This window comes from Phoenix dactylifera, chromosome 2 (assembly GCF_009389715.1).
Source record: "Phoenix dactylifera cultivar Barhee BC4 chromosome 2, palm_55x_up_171113_PBpolish2nd_filt_p, whole genome shotgun sequence".
NCBI lineage: Eukaryota > Viridiplantae > Streptophyta > Magnoliopsida > Arecales > Arecaceae > Phoenix > Phoenix dactylifera.
Window position 1 is genome coordinate 14,676,060 of NC_052393.1, and position 22,792 is coordinate 14,698,851.

Below are 22,792 nucleotides of genomic sequence, written 5' to 3' on the forward strand. Positions count from 1 at the left end.
ATAGATTGAATATCAGTTGATTTTATTGCTTAGATCATAGATATAATGGTGTCATATTTTTTTAATCATTCAATTTTACACCTATTTGATACACAAATTAAGAACTATCAAAATGTTTGATTTTTTATTTTTTTTAAAAAAATTAATAATATAGATCATGATTAACTGTGCGAATATTTATTTGGATGTCTTATTATTAATTTAGAACTTGAGTAGAATAGATTCTCTCCTCGGAAGTGTAGTAAAGCTCAACTTATACATGCCCACACATGCATGTATGTACATATCCATATGTATAAATAAAATAGTAGTAAAGCACAACTTATACATGCCCACACATGCATGTATGTACATATCCATATGTATATATAAAATACAAATAAACGAAGATGCACGTGATCACCAAAGATTTTATATTTTCGATTAATTTAACTAATTAATTAATAATAATAATTTTTAATGTACTAATATGCCTTCATATTTTCTCACATATTGGTTTATAAATTGGTATAAGTAGGTATTTTCCTACATACCATCTCTCTATACTCGTCTTATTCTTAAAAGTAGAGCAATTTTAGAATCCTTTTCTTCTTTTGTTTTTTGGTAAAAGAATCCTTTCCTTTAGAAGTCTAGAATGCTTTGGACCTTGCAAGAAAGAAATCTAATTATTCAATTAAAAATTTTAAATATTTCTATAGTAACTTCAATTGAATGTTTAAAAGGTCTAATATATGCTATGCTTCTATACAAGAAGGGATTCTAATATCCATGGAGTTTGAGAGGAAAAGAAAAGTCTAATTCAGCAAGAAAGAAAAATCAAAAAATACAAAATCCATTTTTATACATACTCGCTCTAAAATTTCTGAAGGAGGAACTAAAAAATTTTAAAGCAAAAGACAAAAGTGAAACATGATCTATTAAAAATTATTATTGCTTAATTATTAACATGCGACTTAAATCAAAAAAATTATTATCATGTGACTTTAATTAAATTATTTTAAATCAAAAATCTTTATCGTCGCTCAGACCATAACAGTCAGAAGCGATTACCGAAGAGCATGGAACCTGCAATATTTAATGGAACCACGTATTCCGATTCTCCAGCTCCACTTACCACTGTTCCTCCATTGTGAGAGACCAGGCATCCGAACAGTTCGTAGAACGTCATTGCTGTTAAGTGTTTTTGTGAAGAACGACATTATACAGCACCACAAATTAGCTGCAGATACCGAAAATTTTAGCAATCCCACAAATCAATGTGCAATTCCATAATATATGGAAACAAAAAGAATTTCACTGGCAGTTGCCTTGAGTGTTGCAGGGTTCCAGTTTATGAGGCTGCAACAAAAACTTGAATCCATCACGGACCAAAAATTATGAATAATGTTTGTCAAAATCAATTATTCAGCAGCAGAATCGTAAATTTCCAATAGTTGCCTCTGTGATTACATTAATCAATGCTGCCAGTTCATCACAAAACCCATGACTTGATCCATAAGTTAAATCCTAATCTACACTCTCTTGTGAATTTGGCCAAACTCAATTTTTCTTTTAGTAATCCATTCCTCCCATACCGCCGCCACCCATGGCTGGGACATCCTTCTCTTCTTTTGGCAATTCTACAACAACAGCCTCAGTTGTAGTCATCAATGAGGAAACACTGCAGCACAATAAAACAAACCGTCAATACGGGAGCAACAAAAATGGGGATTAGTAACTGGAAAACTCAACATGAAGATTGATAAATATCAGTAACTTGGTCTTGGGCACCTAGTGTGGATTAAGTATTTGAAATGACATTTACCAAAATAGGGGAGAAAATGAAGTGAAGAAAATGAATTGAAAGCCAATGGAATATGACATCTTAACACATATTACTAGCATAACTGGTGCAGCCATTTCAAATAATAAAAGTAATTCCATAAAATTACTTGAGTGCATAACAAATATAGTCAACCCATGGGACAAAACAAAACATGCTGAAGGTTTTTGTATATTGCATTGTTACCCATAACTATAAATTCAAGTCGCGTGTCTTAAACTGTGAGAACTACACATTCAAGGCAGATATTCTCATGTGCTTTCACAATCTATAGCTAATAGTAGACAACGAGAAAGTAGACAGGTTTTGCAGTAGTATAAAGGAGTGGATGCTTCAATTGTACCAACAGGCCTATCATGAAAACAGTTTCAGTGCAATTTTTCATGCTTCCTAGAAAGGTAACTCGTATCCATTAAAGAATGCATGCTCTAACTATACCTACAGGCCTTCTCCAAGTTTCCTCGGAAGGTAACTCGTATCCATTTTGGACATCATGAATTTGGACAAAAACTGCAAGATGTTGATATTTGGAGATTGAAGACAAGCAACCTATTTTTTTCCAAGTGCCTGTATATGTTTCACTGATGGGCAAACAAAGCATTGTTTAAAGGATAGTCAACGAGACCATTGGGACCACATGTATCCAAGCCTCTTATGGAGGACATGCTAGAAGATTCAGTGGCATCTTGCCTCTTCTCCACTCAAAAGAGAGAAGAAAAAAAAGGAGACATGGTAGAAGATTCTAAAACTAAAAACTGACTGGTGCTGGCAAAGTTCTAACACCTCACACGGAGCTGTAGAACCTCGAATCTTAACCAGAAAAGCCCACAGATACTTTGAATGGCAAAATGCACAGGTAGCCAGGTAAAAAGCTTAAGGAAGATGAGTGTTTCAAAAAGAGAGAATGAAGAATGTAAAGACTTGGGAATATTTAAACCAGTAGTTGCAGCAGTTTTGCTTTTAGAGACAGCAAAATGCAGTGTCTCCTTTTAACAGTTTTTAATCCTCTTTAAATTGGTATTTTATTATATGAAACTTGTATAATTTGTTGCTTCTCCCAACAAGAACATCTATACTACATCTTTACTGGATTATATAAATAATAACTTTCCACTTTTTCCAATTTTACTATATCAGTGCGGTATAATTGCATTTCTTGATTCCAATTTTACTATGTCTTAATGTATTCTTACATTTGTTAACAGGCTTTTTGACCCTTTTTAAAATGGGTCTCTTATTGTACAACCTTCTTGTATCTAAATCCTTTTCGAATGCTTCCAAGAGAAAAGGTTAAACTATACCATTAAGGACATAGTTGAATAATCCTATTCTATCCAACAGGATCGCAGGACCATATGCCAGGGTAGGCTTATATTTATAAATTCCAAGGAATAACTTTGCAGTGGGACGCCCAAATCCCATATGGAGTTTAAAAAAAAAAAAAAGAAGACCTCAGCAGATCTTTTTTTCCCCTCCTTGCAGGAATGAGCTAGGAAAGATCCAGTTAACATGGGCTGGGCCAGGACTTATATTCTATAATAGTAGAAATCTTGTTTCCAATCCTGAAGATTCAGTAGGATTATCCAAACAGATCCTAAAGCTGTGGGATAGCCCGATAATGGAACTCGAGGTCCAGGGAGAGGGATTAGGAGAGTGCAGGAATCACATGGCACGCTCCATGCATTAGTTTTAAAAAAAGGACCTCAAGAACTCTTTTCTTAATTTGGCACTCTTACCTTCCTCAACCTCCCTCCACCCACATTCCAATCCTATCCATCTCAATCTAGCCAAACAGGGCATTATTAGATTTATGTATATAATTCATTATCAATATTTTCCGATGTCATTACTGTACAGGTGCATCTCTGTTTAGTTTAAATTCACCAAATCAATGTGCTAGCTGGTACACTAAAAACAAAGATTAAATATCATTAGTTACCTTGCAGAATCCACCAATGCAGTTCTAATCACTTTCAGAGGGTCAATGATACCTGCTTTAACCATGTCCACATATTCACCTGGATAAAAATCCAATGATGAAACAAGTATTCGCGCCATTGTTAAAAAAAGGAAAGCTAGCTAATTTCTTTATATAAAGAAATAACAAGTAGCAAAGAAAAGTCAACCTTTGGCTGCATCATAACCAAGGTCAGGATTATCCTGCTCTAAAAGCTTGCCGATTACCACAGCGCCTTCAACTCCTGCATTTGAAGCAATGGTGTGCACTGGGGTCTGCAATTTGAGAAGACAAGCTCAATTTAATAGTTCCTCTCAAATTGCATAGGGAATAGAATCTTGCAAAGGTTCCTTTGGATATGACAAATAAAATGAAAAAGAATGTTGCATAGGGAATTGATGAACAAATAGTCACTGAACCTTCAAAGCATTCTGGATTATTTGAACTCCAATTTTCTGATCAAAGTTAGCTGTCTGCAGCTTCTCCAACTCATTTGATGCATAGAGAAGAGCAACACCACCACCTACAAAGAACAGAATGATGTTTCTTCTTCGAAAAAACAAGGCCACAAACATAACACATTATATAACAGTAAGCTACCTGGCACGATACCCTCTTCCACTGCAGCCTTGGTTGCATTCAAAGCATCAGTTACTCTATCCTTTTTCTCACCAACTTCAGCTTCACTGGCCCCTCCAATCTGGAGAATAGACCAAATGTCAAATGAATACCATCAGAGTAATTGCAATGTCAAACAGTCAATATGAATGGAAGATGCCAGATAACTGCCTCGGGTGAAGCATAAAATATACAATTCTAATGATGCTATGATAAATTTCCTAGAATATAAACAATGCCGTAGCATTGCTGTGGTCTTGCTCTCCTTTATGTTGATAAAAATTAGTTCTGCTAAAAAGCTTCAAAGCACAAAATATAACTTACTAAAACCAAAAAAATAAAATTACTAATAACTTATTTTGAAATTGCAAAATATTGTTAAAGAACAGTGGTAGTATAATCTTACAGATTTTTGAGACCATGTGTATACTCAATGCCATACCCTGCAGCTCATGCTTCTTAGATAATTTTGCTGGCATGTTCATCCTGTGACTAGTATTTATTGATTCTTTGATACTTATAAAGACTTGAAATGTCTTTGTTCATGGTAAGGGGAATTTGAGTTTATAATTTCGTTCTGAAACCCTCTTACCATTAATTTAGTATATTCCAATATTTATTTCATCATAACATACACACTAAAATTGCTTTTCTCCTTGTGCAGATCTAAACAAGCCAAGCTGCTTTTACTTTAAAACAAAGTTCAGCACCGGGTAGTGGCATGCAACACCAGCACCATACCCTATTTCTATGTTTTGTAACAAAGTTTACAATTTCGTGTCTGAAATTATATTTTTATCTGCAACAGCACCACTTTACAATAAGAATTTGATGCTATAGAAGAGGGAAAGAAATACCTTCAGGACAGCAACACCTCCAGAAAGCTTCGCCAATCGTTCCTGTAGCTTCTCTTTATCATAGTCAGAAGTGGATGCTTCAATTGCAGATCTCAGCTGTTACAGCAAATGAACACCGAAGCATTTGATTTGAACATACTGTTCGATCAGTAATGACAGTTGAGCACCGAATGGTGTGAAATCATGAATAACACAGACCTGCTCACATCTCTCTTCAATGGCCTTCTTGTCTCCAGCCCCATCAAGAATGACAGTGTCATCTTTAGATATTGTCACCTGCAAATATTGCAAAGTATGCAGTAAGAACGGCCCAAATATTTCAGCTTATGCCAAGCATTCTCAAAATAAACCTTTCAGTGCCAGTATGCACATTGAAAAACAGAATTGTAGCCTCGCTTATATTTACATAAATGTGAATATCAAAGACATACGCATGACTGAGAACAAAAGGCAGATCTAACTCCATTCTAAAAGAAAAAGGCCAGCAGGAAATACAAAAATACATGAAAATCAATGAAAAGGCACTTGAGGTCCCAAATGGATTTCAATAGATGTAAGACTGGTCCCAAGACCTGCAAAAATAACTGATATTGCACCCACAAATGCTTACCTTCTTGCATGAACCAAGCATGTCAAATTCTACTTTCTCAAGGTTCATACCAAGTTCTTCGGTAATGACCTACAATATGCGAGAAAGCAGAGGTCAACAGAAGACCAAAAAAAAATATCCATTTGCAAAGTTCAAGAGCTCAAAGGATAGCTTACATCACCCCCGGTGAGGATAGCAAGGTCATTCAAGCTAGCTTTCCTGTTCTCCCCAAAACCAGGAGCCTTAATGGCACAGACCTGCATATAGTACATCATTTAGCCAAGCAAATTTACTTAACAATGCTAACATGTATGGATAAAGCTCTTTAAAGGGGAACAAGCAGAAACCTTAATGCCTGCGCGAAGCTTATTAAGGATGAGAGTAGCCAAGGCATCACTTTCTACATCCTCAGCAACAATTAGTAGAGGTCTTTGTTTCTGAACACACAAAAACCCAGTTACAATGATTTGCATACCCCTCTACTTAAAGTCGAGGTGAAATTAAAAGGAGCGGAGAGGGTGAAGGCATAAGGTGAAATCAATGGAGCGGAGGGTTGAAGGCATACTTTCAAGGCCAACTCTAACACTTTCACCATCGCATTAATGCTTGAAATTTTCTTCTCATGTATCAGAACAAGAGGATCTTCCAATTCCTACAAAAAGTAGGCGGTTAAGCATCAAAGATCCTTAGTCTTAAAACTGAGAATTAAGAGATGAGTAGTTCTATATATAAGAAGGCAGATTCTTACACATTTTTGGTTCTTTTGGTTAGTAATAAAATAGGGAGATATGTAGCCCCTGTCAAGTTTCATTCCTTCTACGACTTCCAATTCATTGTACAGAGTGTTTCCATCCTGAAAGAGGTTCAAGAAAACAAATAACAGCATTATAGGCAGACACTTAACAGTCAACATGCAATCAGAATAGGAACAAAATGACAGAGTTCAACAGCAACAAATGGTCACAAAAAGAAAAAATAGTATCCTGAACAGGCCCAGTAAAAGTCACATGGTGATTTTATTGAAAAAAGAAAAGAATGAAAGTTGAAGACTAGTAAAACCTGAATATACATGCACTGCTATTGATATCAACTAACTTCTTCACCCATCACATAAACTTGTTAAATCTCTTCTTGGATACATCATCCTTGAATTTGATATTGTATTTAAAAGCAAAATGAACAAAAGGTTGGTAATTTAAACAGAATCAAATAAATCAAGGAGAAGAAAGAGAAAGGGAAAGCAGAAAAGTTTTAGGAAAAAAATGTTAGTCTGGTTAGCTGAAATTTAATAAGCCCACAGACACATATAACAGAAATAAGAAGAAATTCCTAACTGCATCACCTTAAAATATGAAGATTTTCCTCTCCATTGCAAATACCTGTGGCTCACTTACATCCCCTCTTTCCCATGGAACTCTAATCTTTTCACCCATTAGTCTCCTCCCATTGTTGGCCTTTCCACTCGCATATTCACACCAATTAGTTGAAAAATGCCCAACAGCTAAAGACACTAGTGCAGCTCTAGTATAGAGCTTCAGCAAGGCAAGTCGCATTTTTGTTCAAATCATGATCTCTTTCAATTACTCCTTTTTAGTTCCTTTCTAATAGTATTCTTAAAATAATTCAGATTTTAAAGATGTCAATGTTAGGATGCAGGCACTGTTTATTTGCATTCGTTTAATGATCAAAAGGATTCCCACTTACCTTATATTTTCTAGTAACATTTAACTGATGAGGAAAATGCATTTACCTTTTTATCATTTTTCGTTAACTCCTATTTAACTTGGGAGGAAGATGACAATGCCTAAGAACTTGGCACCCGGTAGATAGAAATCCTGGCTCTGCCACTGGATGCAGAGAGGTTGTTCCATTCACTCAAACTGACATGACATATGAACTCATTATGCCCCTAAAATGTGTCAGTGCATTTGTGCTCAATACAAAATTTCAGCAATTTCATGTACTAGTTGTATACACAGCATCCCTCACTAGAAAAACAATGCAGCTATCCAGATTGATAAACATGCATTCACATATTCACACAGTAATGAAAACAATGAAATTTTGTCAAAAGTGGACCCAAAAAAAAAAAAACAGAAGAATCCTAAGCAAACATACCGCGATGGTGATTACTCCCTCTTTACCAACTTTCTCCATAGCCTTGGCAATTAGTTCGCCTATCTCTCTTTCTCCATTCGCTGATATGGTACCAACCTTAAAGGGAAAATATCAAATTAGACAAGAAACTATCATTTTGCATTTACATCTAACACTTTCATTATCAAGAAGTTAAAACTAAAAAATAAGACCATGGGGCATTATAAAAGGTACAGTCAAGTAAAAATGATGTTCTAAATCCTTTACCTGTGCTATCTCTTCTGAAGTGCTGATCATTCTAGCCCTGCTCTTTAAGTTGGTCACTACAGCATCAACAGCCATTGTGATGCCACGCCTTAGATCCATTGCATTCATGCCAGCTGCCACCGACTTGCACCCTTCAGTGAATATCGCTCTCGTAAGGACAGTAGCACACGTTGTACCTGGTAATGATCAACATTTTAAACATGTAACCAACCATCACATATACACAAATTAGAACCAAGAACAATGGCAGTTTTGAAGTGATGTTCAGTACATAACAGCTAGTTTCTTTTTTGGTGGAAATTATAACCAGAACTGATTTGACCGTATTTCGGGTTCAATGCATCCTGGTTGACCAAGCTTTGTTGGACTCTTGATTCTACTTGAATAAAGAACAAGTATAATCATCAATAATGTACATGACAATGTACATAATTACACAATAATAATTTGCTTCTAAGTCAGGTTTACTTTAATATAATATTAATTATCATTAAAACTTGCAAAGCTTTGAGCAAATCAGATGGATTTCTTGACAAGTTTAATATCAATTCCACTTGCTGAATTTGATACAGACGGTTAACACAAGATACTAGACTTTTACACGTGACACACATGAATGAAAGCACAGAAGCGCCCGTAGTAAGGAAAAAACAGGAAGCACAATCTGAGTGGAAAGAAGTTGAACTTTGAGAGAGTGCTTGAGTACCAAGGACTCGAAAGGTTGGTTGTTCAGAATTTTTTTTTTAAAAGTAGGGCGGACTTGAACAGATTGTTGAGCCCAACTGAGGCAGAACTTGAGTGTTGGGAAAGCACCCCATAGCTTGCATTATAATAATAGAAGATTTAACTGTGCTTGATCGGGAAAAAAGATGTAATAGAAGGCTTTTAACTCACTTATCCCACCTCTTTTCAGCCAAACACTCATCCGAGCATATGGATTAAACTACTCTTAGAAGGGCAGAGTGGTTTTTCAAAAAACTAGTACACCATAAATGTTTTCCTAATCCATTTACCCTACGTAACCTAGGAATAACTTACTCCAAAGATTGATGAATATTTAAGCTCTTTTCTCCCCTCTAACCTACTTGATGTACACCAAATAATCTGGATTTTCTATTCTACAAACGAATACAACCTTATGTGTTAATCCATGAAAACGTACAATACATGTGTATGGATATGTGTACACTTATACGATATGTACATTCATATATGTGTACACAAATCTATGCATATATTGACAGAAATATCAATACTATAGTAAAAAATCAAAGTTCTAAACCAGGGAATATGCTTCTCGATTCTGCCTGTCATTTTTTTAGTGAAGATGCCCTCACACATTTTCTACAATAATGTATAATTTATCCCCCCTTATTAATTCCGGCTATCAAAAAATATGGAAAGATTTTGGATTTCTTTTAAAAAGCCCACCTAATAACAATATAGAATATTTCTTCTAATCATATCTGCAAAAATTCCTTTTTAAACCGATCTAAAAATGACTTGATAAAAATATAAAAGATTTTGAACTTCTTTATAAAATCCAATTTGATAAAATTATGGAAATATTTTTTCAGACAAAATCATATTTGTTGAGAATTATCTTTATACATTTTATTTTTATTTAGATAATTTTTTATAGGTTGCAAAATAACATAACTTAAAATTTTGCTTTCATTTTTGTCCCTCAAACATGCATTTTATATTTTTGGTTGCTAGCATATGTGTGTGTCTATATATTCTTCACATATCCTTTCTGGGATACAATTGTATTACTACTTTCAAAAACAGCTAAGATATTTCCTAGGCAAGTAAGCTAATAATGAAACATCCAAATCAGTTTGTTAGCTCAAAATACAAAATGCACTATGAATTCAAAATCATATGAGAATAAATGATGGCATTGGCATCATGTGATACTTGCACATGTAAACTTACCATCACCAGCAACATCATTAGTTGCATTAGCAACCTGCTTCACAAGGCTTGCACCCACATTCTTCACTTTGTCCTTAAACTCAATGCTCTTTGCTACAGTCACCCCGTCTTTTGTAACTTTTGGTGCGCCAAAGCTTTGCTCCAAAACAACATGGCGACCCTTCATGCCAAAACATAACAAAACATCAATTTGATATCCCTTTTTTTAATTCAATCATGAGTTAAGAAAGGTCAATTTATACTGGAAAATCATAAAGCAAAATCATAAAAATGTGAAAATAAGATGGGAATTTAAATCACTTCTACCAATATATTTTTCCAATGGCTACAGCCTTACGCAGCTCAGTCACATTAAGCATAGGTAATATGGGTCAATAGAAATAGTAGATCAAGTTTTACCATCTTCAGCATGAAGCAGCAGTAGTGACAAGTAATTCAGATAATATGGAACAGTTCCTATAAAATCTGAGAAATTAACTGTCCCTAATTCTAAGAATCATATTTCTTATTGTAGAATATATACAGACAAACAAGGATTCAAGTCACAATACTGGTACCATATCAATGGCCAGCTCATACCAGACAATCCTCGATACAAAAAAAAATGTATATGGAAGGTGTAGGATTGATACACCTCAACACAGGGCCATGCTGACACAATGCAGCACAGTTTTCCAATGTGTGCCAGCACCTACTGCACTGGCCAGTGATGGGCTCGTACAACATGAGATTTTAACCCTTCCATACAACAAAACTGGATAAGTATGACAAAACAAAAATAAAGGACATAATACAACAGCATTATCATATTACAAAATGATTGCACCAGGCCATAAGAGCATAGATACATCAAGACCCCAGAAACATCCTTAAAAGGAAAAAAATCCAGAAACTGCAGTAACGTACAACAAAATGAGTAACCATGCAAGCTCATCAAGTCGGCAGCTTATTTGTTATGCAATGACAATGTAGTACTCATATTAATTACAATAAAAACCTCAAACTAACCACTCATTGCTAAACACGTTAATGAGATAGTACTGATAAATACCCTATGAACAAATTCAAATTTTCCGCATTTCTGTTTTCCCTCACATGTTAAAATTTGGATCAATTATCTCGTAACTCTCATTTGGTTTCACGTAGTAGCATTTGTTGAATCTAACAACAGCTGCAAAATTTGAAACTTTCTTTACCAGATAGGATGCAATATAGATGATTTCATCCATAAACCAGAAGGCTATGGATTCTCAGTTAAAAACATATGATCATGCAGTTTTGAAAATGCCCTCGTCATTCAGGGGAAAGGTGACAGAGAATGCAAAGTAACACAAGCTTCTCCATTGACAAATTGTTTGAACAAATTCAGGAATAAATACAACAGTGTTTTCATATGGGTGGTGATATGAATGCCACTGTGTTATAACAATGCAGGAGTGAAAAGAAAGGAAAGTCCATACCTTAGGTCCCATAGTCACCTTCACGGCATCAGCAAGCTCTTCCACACCCTTAAGCATCAAAGCACGAGCTTCAACTCCAAATCTGATGTCCTTGGCTGCATAGTTTCTGCTCCAACCAAGTCTACTTCCAACCTGTAGCAAAATATGGAAGCCAGTTATCACATCAAACCAAAACTACATAATCCGAATGTTTTCCAAGATTTGACATCAGCACCAAAACACATGAATTAAAAAACAATGTTTCCCCTTGTTCTACAATACTGCCACGATTAGGTGAACATCAAAATGGCTCCTAAGATGAACAGGCTTCTAGATGAAACTACATTTCCATTTAACGAAGTCTCCTAATCACAAAACCCTGACGGTGAAAAAGATCATAAAATCAAATTGGAGAAAGAAGATTCCTAAAAAATACCTGAATGTCCATGTAATCAACAATATTTACGTTGACATGCTGATTACGAAGATAAGCATCAAAAACAACTCAAGACGTCATTAAAAAACAAATTTTTTCTCCATGAAAATAAAATCTCATCTCAGAGATCCCAAATAACAAAATCTTGAGAAGAAACGAGTTAACACACCCAGACAGGAGATAGGTCTTCCAACAGCCTGCATGTTTCTACAAGATTGAAAAGATTCATTTTCCAACAACATCATCAATCTCCCAAACTAATAAACATCGACTACACACGGTAAAACAAGCAGATTTTGAAGTATTATTAAAAATCCATCTCGTCAAACATATCCAAAGAGCAAATTTCCAATCCTCACCTGTCGGCTGCTGCTCCCGGCAATCCTACAAAAGATCAAACGAAGAAAAACCATTAGAAACAAGCAAAACCAACATACCAAACGGCCCGAAGAGGCAACAAACTCTAGAAAAGAAGTGGGCTTGATGCTAAAACCGTAAACCCTGATCAGTTAACACCACTGGAGAAGAAAAAGAAACATCAAAACTCTCCCGTTTCCACTATCTACTCACCGAGCTTTGGAGGCGAGGCTGGCCGCAGCGCGATACATGGTGGAGAGAAGTGGATTAAGCGTTGGAGATGACGGGAGAAGAGGAGAAAGCTCAGGGTTAGGGTTCCGACGCGCGGAAGTCAGATGGGAATGGAGTGGAGGGGAGGGGGGGAGGGGTTTTGGAGAGAAGACAACGAGTCTCTAGAAGTCTCCAGGGTTTAGGGTTTTCCAGATCAGAGGAGCCGGATCAGCGAGCGGTCCGAGTGCGCCGCTTACGAGGACCGTTCGCCTTGACCAGAAAAAGAACCCCTCCTTGGAAAGCGGAAACCAGAAATGAGGAAGAAGGTGTTGGGCCGCAACGAACCTGGCCTGCCCAGCGTGAATTTAGGCCCGTTTAAAGGCAACTTAAAAGATTAAAAAAAATAAAAAGAAAACAAAAAGCTAAAGAAAACTCTTTAACCTTGCGGTAGTGAATTATGGCCTTATGATATGTGACGGAATGGCCTTACAGATGAAATATGTGGACAAAGAGGCCAATAGGTAGTAGACTCATATGTAACCAACCACTCCGAAGATATTTTTTGGGTTGGAAAGAGGAAGTTGCTTGGTGCGCTTCAAAATCTGTTGTTTTTTGACTTTTTTGATTGTATTCGTACTCGTATTGTATCATGCATCCAGTTTAGCAAAAAAAAAAAAAAAGGCCTTGAAAGATTGTTTTTAAAGTGTTCAAGATGATTTATTATTAATGGATATGGTTTCAACATATTGGAAGGGTGGGGAAAAAATTGTTGAAATCTAATTGATATTGATGGATAACATAACAAGTGATACTTGGAGCATGGTATATAGAAAGCAAACAAAATTGCTACACGGTTTTAAATTTAATTTTTGGTCAAGATTTACTACTATTTGTGCACATTTATATGGAGATATTTGTCTATCTTCTCTAGAAAATTCTTCATGTGAAACACCTAATAGAGATTTGTGAAAATTTTAATAAGGTACACCTGCAATATGAGGAAAAAAAAAAGAAATAGAAGTTTTGTCCACACCATCTAGTCATGATTTGTTAGAGAATATTATCATCTAGTTGTGTCATTGTGCTTCATTATAATAAACTCATCTATAATACTCTTGAAAATGCATAGGTTGGATTTTGGCTGTATTTACCAAAATATCTGAAATAAATTCGATAATTTGATAAGCATCTCATAGTCTTCATATTATATATCAAAGTATTTAATTAGTTCAAATGCAACAATATCATCCGTTATATATTTGGCATTGAGAAAGGGTATTTTAATTAGGATGTCATTTTAATTGAACAAAAAGAACATCTAGAGGGAGAGTTTAAGAAAACAGAACTGGGATAGAGAGAACGTGGACAATTAAAAAGATTAAACAAATATATATATTTGTAATTAAAAAAAAATATTTTGATAAGTGCCTTCTACTCTTCTTGTTACCTTTGAATATATTTAATTAGTTAAACTGAACAAATTTATTTACAATGTTTATGCTAATTTTGAGTATCTTAATTTATAGTGCTACCATATTTTTAGCATCTTAATTATAATTTATAACTACATTACCTCTTCATCATATATCATCAGAGAGCCAGCCACCCGAGGAGCATCAGGACAAGCAGTGTGAGATATTTGACGCTTCTTTCGCACACGTGCTTCATCTTTACCCAACACGCAACATTAGGAAAGCCAAAGCAGACACCTCCTCAAGGAGCCTCGGTCACAGAATTCTCGGCCTGGGATTTTGAGTTCTCTTTCCTTTGACAAAAACTCCCAACCCTCAATGGCATGCCCGGTGCTGCGTCTCACAATTGCTTTGCACAAAGATAAAAGATTTTCTAGATTTATCATGAAAGAACAAAAACCAAGATATATCGTACCGATATCGGTCAGCGTACCAGAGGCAGTTCGAACCGATACATACCGATTCCATATCAAATTGTACCGATCACATACCGGTACGGCAGTCCTACCGACCAGTTTTTCACTGAAAAACTTTCGATACCAAATTCCATGCTAATCCGGTACCGGCTTCAGTTCAGACCGGTTCGTACCGGTCTATACGGGCCCGTATGGCATACCCCGGCAAAAACAATCCCCACACTAATATGAATTCTTCCTCGATTCCAACTCATCAGTCAAGTGGGCTTCTTGATTGCAAGCACTCATTTTAGTGGCCATGGAGACAATTTGGAATGCATGCTATTCACTCCTGTAAACCAACAATAAAACATGGGGATTACAAGCATTAATTTTAGTGGCAATGGAGACAATTTGGAATGCACACAAAAGTCACAAAATCCGCAGAACCCCACTATTCACTCTTGCACCACAACAATTAAACGCTGTTACCACCACCAACCAAGGAAAACACAAACCACTCAGGGAAACCCACCCCTCCATCTTATAAGAGACATTTGATTTGTTACTATACAAATACACTGATGAATAAACAACCAATATGCCACCAGCTCATTCGGGAAAAATGCAGTACATCGCACGCATCAATGGTTAGCACCAATAGGAGCACCAGACCGTGCCTGTGAAATCCGGTTTGCGTAAATGGTAACAAGACGCAGCTGTGTGCTACTAAGCCCCTCTAAGTACGGTAAGAATGCTTTCCCAAGCATGATATAGATATCCACCAAGCAGAACACCACCGTCTGCAAGAATTTCAGAAAAAGAGGAAAAAGGGAGCAAATCCCATTTTAAATGGATCCAAGGATAAAAATTGCAGGTATAAATCAAAATATTCCAATATTCACCGTAGGTAGCAAATGACGCGTCTAGTCTTAGTCTAGTCTGTGAGCAAGCTAGTCTAACAATAATGTTTGCGCTGAGCATGCACATAAAAAAGATGCAATAATACATAATGTCTGATGCATAAGGCCAGGTTCGGCTTAAGAAGTTCTTATAAGCAACATCTGCAACGCATCCTGCCATGAATCACATTGCAGCGACAATTCAAACAAATCAGACCAGACCAAAATAACATAAAATGAAAGCTTTATAAAAGAATTGAAACAGTTCTCCCACTTGAAATATGAGGATGTTACCAATGGATCAAGGGAAGTTTGGATGCTTTAACATGATTAAAAAAGAAAAAATCGCAAGGCCGATAACAATTATAATGTTAAATAACTGGCATCAGAAAATGTAATAACTAATCAGGATGAACGGATCCCTAAGGCAAGAAATCAGGAACATTGAGGGACTATTTGGATGCCAGATGATCTTATCCAAATATAAGATCTGCTCTCATCAAGTTAGCAAATACTGAGTGGGGTCATGGATCCCATTATCCCCAAAATTTTAGGAAGTTTGACCTATTTCAATCAAATGTATCATCCATGATTACCAGCAGTAGGAGCATCTAAGTCATTCACAATCTATTTAAATCCTCTTGCATTAGACCACCTCTGCTGGAAGCTACAGAAGAATTCGGGATGTTATTTCTTGACAACATAAGCATCCAAAACAGACCCTAAATAACCCCTAACCATTTGGACACCATGTATACCCTATATATGCATGCCTTGGTTATGTTATCCTTGTAGAGAATGCTGAAGGACTGAGACATGGCTTATATGAAAGGTATGCAATGCAAAGGAGAATGACCTAAAAGCTTTTAATATCTGAACTGTAATGAAAAAAATGAAACTCAAAGAGAACCATTAGTAAGATACTTTTCTCGAAGTAAAGAATGTGATAAACTAATTCCTGCTACTAAATAACAGAAACAAGATATAGCATAGGCACTAAAAGTAGGATTGCAGTAAGAACCAAAGGAGAATATCAGGACCATATGGATCTTTTGATTGAAAAAGAAAAGCCCAGATAGTTACAATTTCTCCAGTATGGAGGCAAAAGTGGAATAGGAATGGATGCCTTGGTTACAGAAGAATTCGGGATGTTATTTCTTGACAACATAAGCATCCAAAACAGACCCTAAATAACCCCTAACCATTTGGACACCATGTATACCCTATATATGCATGCCTTGGTTATGTTATCCTTGTAGAGAATGCTGAAGGACTGAGACATGGCTTATATGAAAGGTATGTAATGCAAAGGAGAATGACCTAAAAGCTTTTAATATCTGAACTGTAATGAAAAAAATGAAACTCAAAGAGAACCATTAGTAAGATACTTTTCTAGAAGTAAAGAAAGTGATAAACTAATTCCTGCTACTAAATAACAGAAACAAGATATAGCATAGGCACTAAAAGTAGGATTGCAGTAAGAACCAAAGGAGAATATCAGGACCATATGGATCTTTTGATTGAAAAAGAAAAGCCCAGATAGTTACAATTTCTTCAGTCAGGCAGTGATGCCTGATGATTGGAGAGCTACCTATGTCGCGCTGATACCTAAACGCCAGGATGCGAGGGAGCCCAGCCATTTCAGGCCCATCAGCTTGTGCACAACCCTTTATAAGGTGGTGGCAAGGATAATGGTGGGTAGGATGAAGCATCTGCTGCCAGGCCTCATTTGCCAGGAGCAAGGTGCTTTTGTGGGGGGTAGGAATATTTCTGATAACGTCATGTTGGCCCAAGAAATGATGTGGGATCTGCGACGGGCCTCTAAGCGAAGAAGCATGATGGCTGTCAAGCTGGACATGGAACGGGCTTATGATAGGATTCGGTGGAGATTCTTACGACGCGCTTTGGAGTGCTTCGGTTTTCATGAGACCTGGATTGAGTGGGTGTTGGGGTGTGTCCAGGGGTCGAGATTCTCCATCTTGATCAACGGTACGCCCTCCCCTTTCTTTAGGTCTACGATGGGGCTTAGACAGGGATGTCCGTTATCCCCATACTTGTTTATCATCTGTTCAGATGTCCTGTCTCGGGCTCTGCGGGATGCTTGTGCTAACCGGGAGCTGGAGGCGTTTGTTCCCGCCCCAGGGTCTCGGTCTATATCGCATCTACTATTCGCAGACGACTGCCTACTCCTGGCCAGGGCGCAGGTAGAGGATGCACGGGTACTCAGGAGAGTTTTGGCGGAGTACTGTGCTATGTCGGGTCAGAAGGTTAACCTTCAGAAGTCAACAATCTCTTTCAGCCCTAGTACTGAGCATAGGGTCAGACAGGAGATTCGGGGGTTACTTGGGATGCCGGCCCAGGACGGGCTCTGGAGTTACCTGGGAGTACCCATCACGGGTCAGAGGTTACGGGTGGCGGAGTGTTCTGGTCTGGTGCAGAGGATCCAGAGCAGACTGGAGGGGTGGAGGGCATCTTCATTTTCCATGATGGGTAGATTGACGCTGATTAGGTCAGTGCTAGCTTCCATGCCTGTCCACCTCATGGCCAACACAGTAGTTCCGAGAACAGTGCTAATGAGGATTGAGCGGCTACTTCGGAGCTTCCTGTGGGGGTCGTATGGAGGGGGTCACGGGGTGCATCTAGTGGCATGGGAGAGCGTCTGCCTACCAGTGAGTGAGGGTGGCCTCGGGGTCTCGTCTCTGGTGGAGCGACGTGAGGCGCTGATTGCCCGATATGCAGCTCGATTCACGCTGGAGCCACAGGGATTCTGGAGTCAGACTATGGCTACCAGATATGGCCGTACTGGCACTGCAGGGGCGGTCCGCAGTGGGCGTCGCTGTTCATTCATGTGGCGAGAGATTGCCAGATACCTTCCCATGGTCGAGGAGAACACTAGATGGTTGATAGGAAATGGGCAGAGTATTGATGTGGTTGGTGACCCATGGGTGGGTGCCCTACCCTTGAGACGTTGGCCGACTACGGTTGACATCGAGGCAGTGGAGGGACTGCGGGTCTGTGACCTCCTTGTCCCGGGCGGGGTTGCCTGGGATGAGGATAGGGTGGGTTACATGTTTGGGGCACACTTGGCTGAGAGGGTTAGGTCCCTTCCGATCCCGGGGCATGTGGGTCCGGATACCCGGGTGTGGAGCACGTCGTGCAGGACCGGAGTGAGGGTGGGGGACCTCTCCCGTGTGCTCCGGCCAGAGCATGAGCCAGGGCCGGATTGTGCCTGGGTCTGGCGCCTAGGCCTCCATCCGAGGGTCGCACTGTTCTTATGGAAGGTTGCTTGGGTTCGGCTTCCGACAAGAGCAGTATTGAGCGAACGGGGTTTGAGGTTGCCCTCAGAGTGCGGGGCATGCGGAGCTGAGGAGTCGGTGGACCATGTACTGTTTCAGTGCATATGGGCGAGGGCGGCGTGGTGTGCGGCGGGGCTGCCATGGGATGGTTGGACCCATGGGGACCAGTTCTTACGAACTATCCGCGGGTGGTCGGGTAACCCATTGACTCGCCAAGAGGCGGTTAGAGCGACCTGCACAGCATACCAGATATGGCTGGCTAGGAATGCTCGAACCTTTGGTGAGCAGAGCAAGTCGCCAAGGCTCGTGGCGGAGAGCGCCCGGGCGCAGGCGGCAGAGTTTAGTTGTGCTGTCTCCTTAGACGGACTTTTGATAGCTCGGGATATCTGGGGCTCCCCTTCTGCCTCGGCAGCTTCTCACACGGTGTTTTTCACCTGGGAGCCCCCACCCCCAAGCTTCCTCAAAGTCAATTTTGATGGGTCCGTGCTGGATGGTGGCACGATAGGTGGAGCGGGTTTTGTTATTCGGGACCCTACCTCCAGGCTTGTGGCGGCAGGAGGCTGTCAGGTATTTGACTGTACGGTCCCTGGAGCGGAGCTGAGAGCTGCCTGGGCGGGTCTTCGACACGCTCAGCATGTGCTCTCAGCTAGATCTGTCATCTTGGAGGGTGACTCGGCTACGGTCATTAGTTGGATCCAGGGGGGTCTGAGAGCCGGTGCTGCCGACCATCCCTTGGTCCGCGATATCGGATTGATGACGAGGGACGGAGGGGTGGTCCAGGCGAAGCATGTGTTTCGAGAAGCCAATGGGGCTGCGGATTGGGTGGCCACGTATGTGGCCAACCATGTCGGGAGCACCTTATGGGCTGGGGACGGGGAGCTGCCTCGGGAGCTCCGGGATGTCTTGTTTTCCGATTTTATTGGGTGTATCCGTACACGTGTTGTATAGATCGCCCGGTTTAGCAAAAAAAAAAAAAAAAAAAATGGATGCCATCTAAGAGTTGGGAAATCAGAGTCCAACTGCATTTTCTTAGTCAATCATACTGAATACGCGCGCGCGCGTGTGTGAGAGAGAGAGAGAGAGAGAGAGAGAGAGAGAGAGATGATTTTATAGGAACCTTGAATAGGCACATAGTTATAGAATTTAATAGACATGAGGGAGTAATAGGGCAAGTAGAATTGCAGATGTACTAAAATTTGCAGGGGAATATGTTATTATTGGTGTATACAGGTTCTAAATATTTAAACACTGAGTAACCATATATATTCAAAAAGATTGATACAAAAAATACATGTATATGCAGAGTTTCCTATTTTTTTTTTTTTTAAAGAAGGAACAATTAAAATGAAGAAAACCTGAATGTCACTTTTAAAGGAACGGACCACTAAAATTAGGCTAGTGGATTTTAGAGGTCTCAATTGTCCAATGGGGGCAGTAGATCACTAATATGCCTGTTCAAGACAGATCTGAGGTTTGGGTCTCAGAAATGATCAGATTGGGTTGACCAACAGATCCAGTGCCTGGAATTCGAGCTGAAACCTTATTGAGATGGGTTCAGTAACTAACTGCTTCACAAGTTTCCTGGTTATATCATATTAACACATTGTCCTCAAAATATAGTATAATGTATCATATAATACGAGATATCAATATTTGTTTCTCTTCCCATTTACTCATTCCACTTGAAACATAATTTCCATGTTCCTTTCCCTCTCAAGAGTGTCATATGGTTCTCATTCCTTTGCTCTCACAATGGACACAACGATGATAATGCTAGAGAGACGGTGCAACTAAGGGTGCCAATGAACCAAACTGGAGCAAGCTAGGCCTAGCTCAGGCCAGATAGAAAACCGAATAGGTTGGCAAGAGCTTGGCATAAGCTTTGAAGGTTGAGATCAGGCTTTGCCCATAAGGGTTGAGCAGAGGCAGTGAGAGAAAGGGACAAATGATTAGTTGGTGGTCTCCAAGGGGCAACAATGAGAAAGCAGCCATGGGAGATTGGATCAATTTACTGATACGCAGAGAGGGGTATGGATGCAATAAAGGATCCAATGATGCAGCCAAGGGTTGGACACAAGCAAAACCATATGGGCATCATGATCGCCAACAGAAAGGAAACTATGTTAGAGAGGACCTATGTCAGCTCTCTAAAGAAGGGGAAAGGTGAGAGAAAAGGATGGAATAAAAGACAGGCGACGAAGGAGGCAATGTCATTGAGTGACTAGTGATTAGAATTAGGATCATGGATCTGCTCCCCATCTCAGCCACTGGATCATATTAAATAGCTAAGATAACCTTTATAATCAGCACAAAATGCTAAAATAAAAAGAAATATCAAGACACAAAAAGCTCCCTTTGACCACAGGTAGTTGAGAACATCTTACTTTAACTCAACTTTCCACAATTCAAAAAACTGCATAGAACAACTGAAGGCTGAAGAACAGAAGTAGTGAAACATACTAGACAGACGGGCAGAAATACTCAACCAAATGCACCAACATGAGACGAACTTGATGCAAGGTTAGCAGAGTCTTGGGCATAACCAGGGCGAGGTCATAAATTGTTTGACATGACTAACCTGTTTATTGGGTCAGGTTAGGGTTTAGAGGCTGACAGGCTCGACTTGGATCGACCCGTTTAATAATCAAGTTGGATCGACACAATTACGACCGAAACTGAAAGCAACCCATTATAAATTCATTAAACTATGTATGGAATATGAACATAACTATATGTTAAAATCATGTCCATGTATTATGATAAAGCTGTAAGTTAATTAGCTGTGACAATAAATAGATTAACATTAGTTAATAGATTTACCTATCAGGGTACTTGAGTCCACATGGGTTTAAGCATGCCAGCACAGGTTAACAGGTTAATGGTGTCATTTCTGAGCTTACCCAACCATTTTATTGAATGGGTTATGCAGGCACGGGTGGTTGTTTGTTGTTTGGTGGTTTCATTGTACTGGTATGTTATACATATTTACTAGCATATAATTTCCAATATGTGTTCACCCTATTCTCTCTATATGGTATTCCCACAATGGTGAACAAATCTAATATACATTTTTATATTTTTTGGCCCTGCACGCTACTGAATAGGCATTGCATTTTCCCCATTTGCTGATGGGAATCATAGATCATCATGCTTCTTTTGCCATTAGAAATAAGTCTCGACTTATTTAATTTGCCAACATTCATAAAAATTAATAACCTGGAGTTTTAATTTCTTTTTCCTCTCTCTTCATAAGAAAAGTGACAACTTAAAGTTCCAAGCTCACGTCTAATGCCCCAAAAAATCATTTTATGAATGATAAAATAGGCATTATTATAAACTGTAGAGTAGAAAATGCACAATGTACCAATACAACTCTACCGACATTGTCTAAAGGAAGTAAAATCTATACCTTTCGAACATCTGGACTTTGATTTCCAAATGCATCAAAAAGTGCAGGTAGAAATGATGGTAATTGAGTCATTAATTCCTCTTGTGAAAGCCGACCAACAAGCTGAAAAAATTGAAAAGAAACTTCCACGTTAGAATGTTAATTAGCAGTCTTAATTGCTTCAGTGTTAGAATGTTAACTTTACAAATGACACTTATAGCCTCTATTCAGAAATTAGTGCACCAGTTGTTACCATCGTTGTTGCTATTTTTAATTACAAGGAGCAAGTTTAATTTTAAGTCTGATTTAGAACAGAAACTGTATACGACTTTACCTTATGCAGGCTTCAGTCACATAGCACGATGCTTTTATAAGAAATTGATGTGATTGGGTTAAAAAAATCAATAACGCAAATGCAAACAAAACTTTGACTATCTTAAAAGGATACCCTGTCATCTCTCTTTTTATCCAAAATCTACTTGTCTGCATTTATTTCCTCTTCTTTTGTTCTTTCTTAACAGATATAAGATCTATGTTCTCTTATTGGGACCTCTGAACCTCAACTTGCTATCCTCTCAAAGAGGAAAGCCAAGCAAAAGCTCTAAACCATCATAACACTTAACCAAAGAACCTAAATTTCTCCTTTGCTCACAAGAATAAGGTCGAGCTGTGAGATCAGAACTTTCAAACCTTCGAAAAAAAACCACCTTCCTAGCTCGAATTTTGTCCTCAACAAACAGAAATTGTATTCA

General features: G+C 38.6%; 2 protein-coding genes across 2 annotated transcripts in view; both read right to left on the reverse strand.

Annotated features, from left to right (window-relative positions):
* Nucleotides 1–1,272: 1,272 nt before the first annotated feature.
* On the reverse strand, nucleotides 1,273–12,782 carry LOC103722141 (chaperonin CPN60-2, mitochondrial). The gene is made up of 18 exons (XM_008812585.4): nucleotides 12,591–12,782; nucleotides 12,380–12,404; nucleotides 11,606–11,737; nucleotides 10,146–10,305; nucleotides 8,208–8,383; nucleotides 7,962–8,057; nucleotides 6,592–6,696; nucleotides 6,409–6,495; nucleotides 6,191–6,280; nucleotides 6,020–6,100; nucleotides 5,865–5,933; nucleotides 5,453–5,530; nucleotides 5,255–5,350; nucleotides 4,380–4,479; nucleotides 4,199–4,302; nucleotides 3,949–4,054; nucleotides 3,762–3,840; nucleotides 1,273–1,660 (listed from the first exon to the last, which is right to left on the reverse strand). Exons 1-18 carry the CDS (start codon nucleotides 12,626–12,628, stop codon nucleotides 1,552–1,554), a joined length of 1,731 nt encoding a protein of 576 aa, XP_008810807.1. The 5' UTR covers nucleotides 12,629–12,782; the 3' UTR covers nucleotides 1,273–1,551.
* Nucleotides 12,783–14,799: 2,017 nt separating this feature from the next.
* The window catches only part of LOC103722142 (CLIP-associated protein-like), a 32,393-nt gene continuing 24,400 nt past the window's right edge, over nucleotides 14,800–22,792 (reverse strand). Inside the window, exons 20-21 of the mRNA XM_008812586.4 lie at nucleotides 22,062–22,163; nucleotides 14,800–15,257 (exon numbers count right to left, since the gene is read on the reverse strand). Of these exons, the coding sequence (XP_008810808.1) occupies nucleotides 15,099–15,257; nucleotides 22,062–22,163 (261 nt within the window). The 3' untranslated portion in view covers nucleotides 14,800–15,098. The remainder of the gene's footprint in view (nucleotides 15,258–22,061; nucleotides 22,164–22,792) is intronic.

Coding starts and splice junctions, on each gene's coding strand:
- LOC103722141 (XM_008812585.4), bottom strand. CDS start 12,628: ATGTATCGCGCTGCGGCCAGCCTCGCCTCCAAAGCTCG. Junction 8,058..8,207: donor CTTCAGAAGAGATAGCACAG/GTAAAGGATTTA, acceptor TTTCCCTTTAAG/GTTGGTACCATATCAGCGAA. Junction 1,661..3,761: donor GCATTGGTGGATTCTGCAAG/GTAACTAATGAT, acceptor ATTGTGCTGCAG/TGTTTCCTCATTGATGACTA.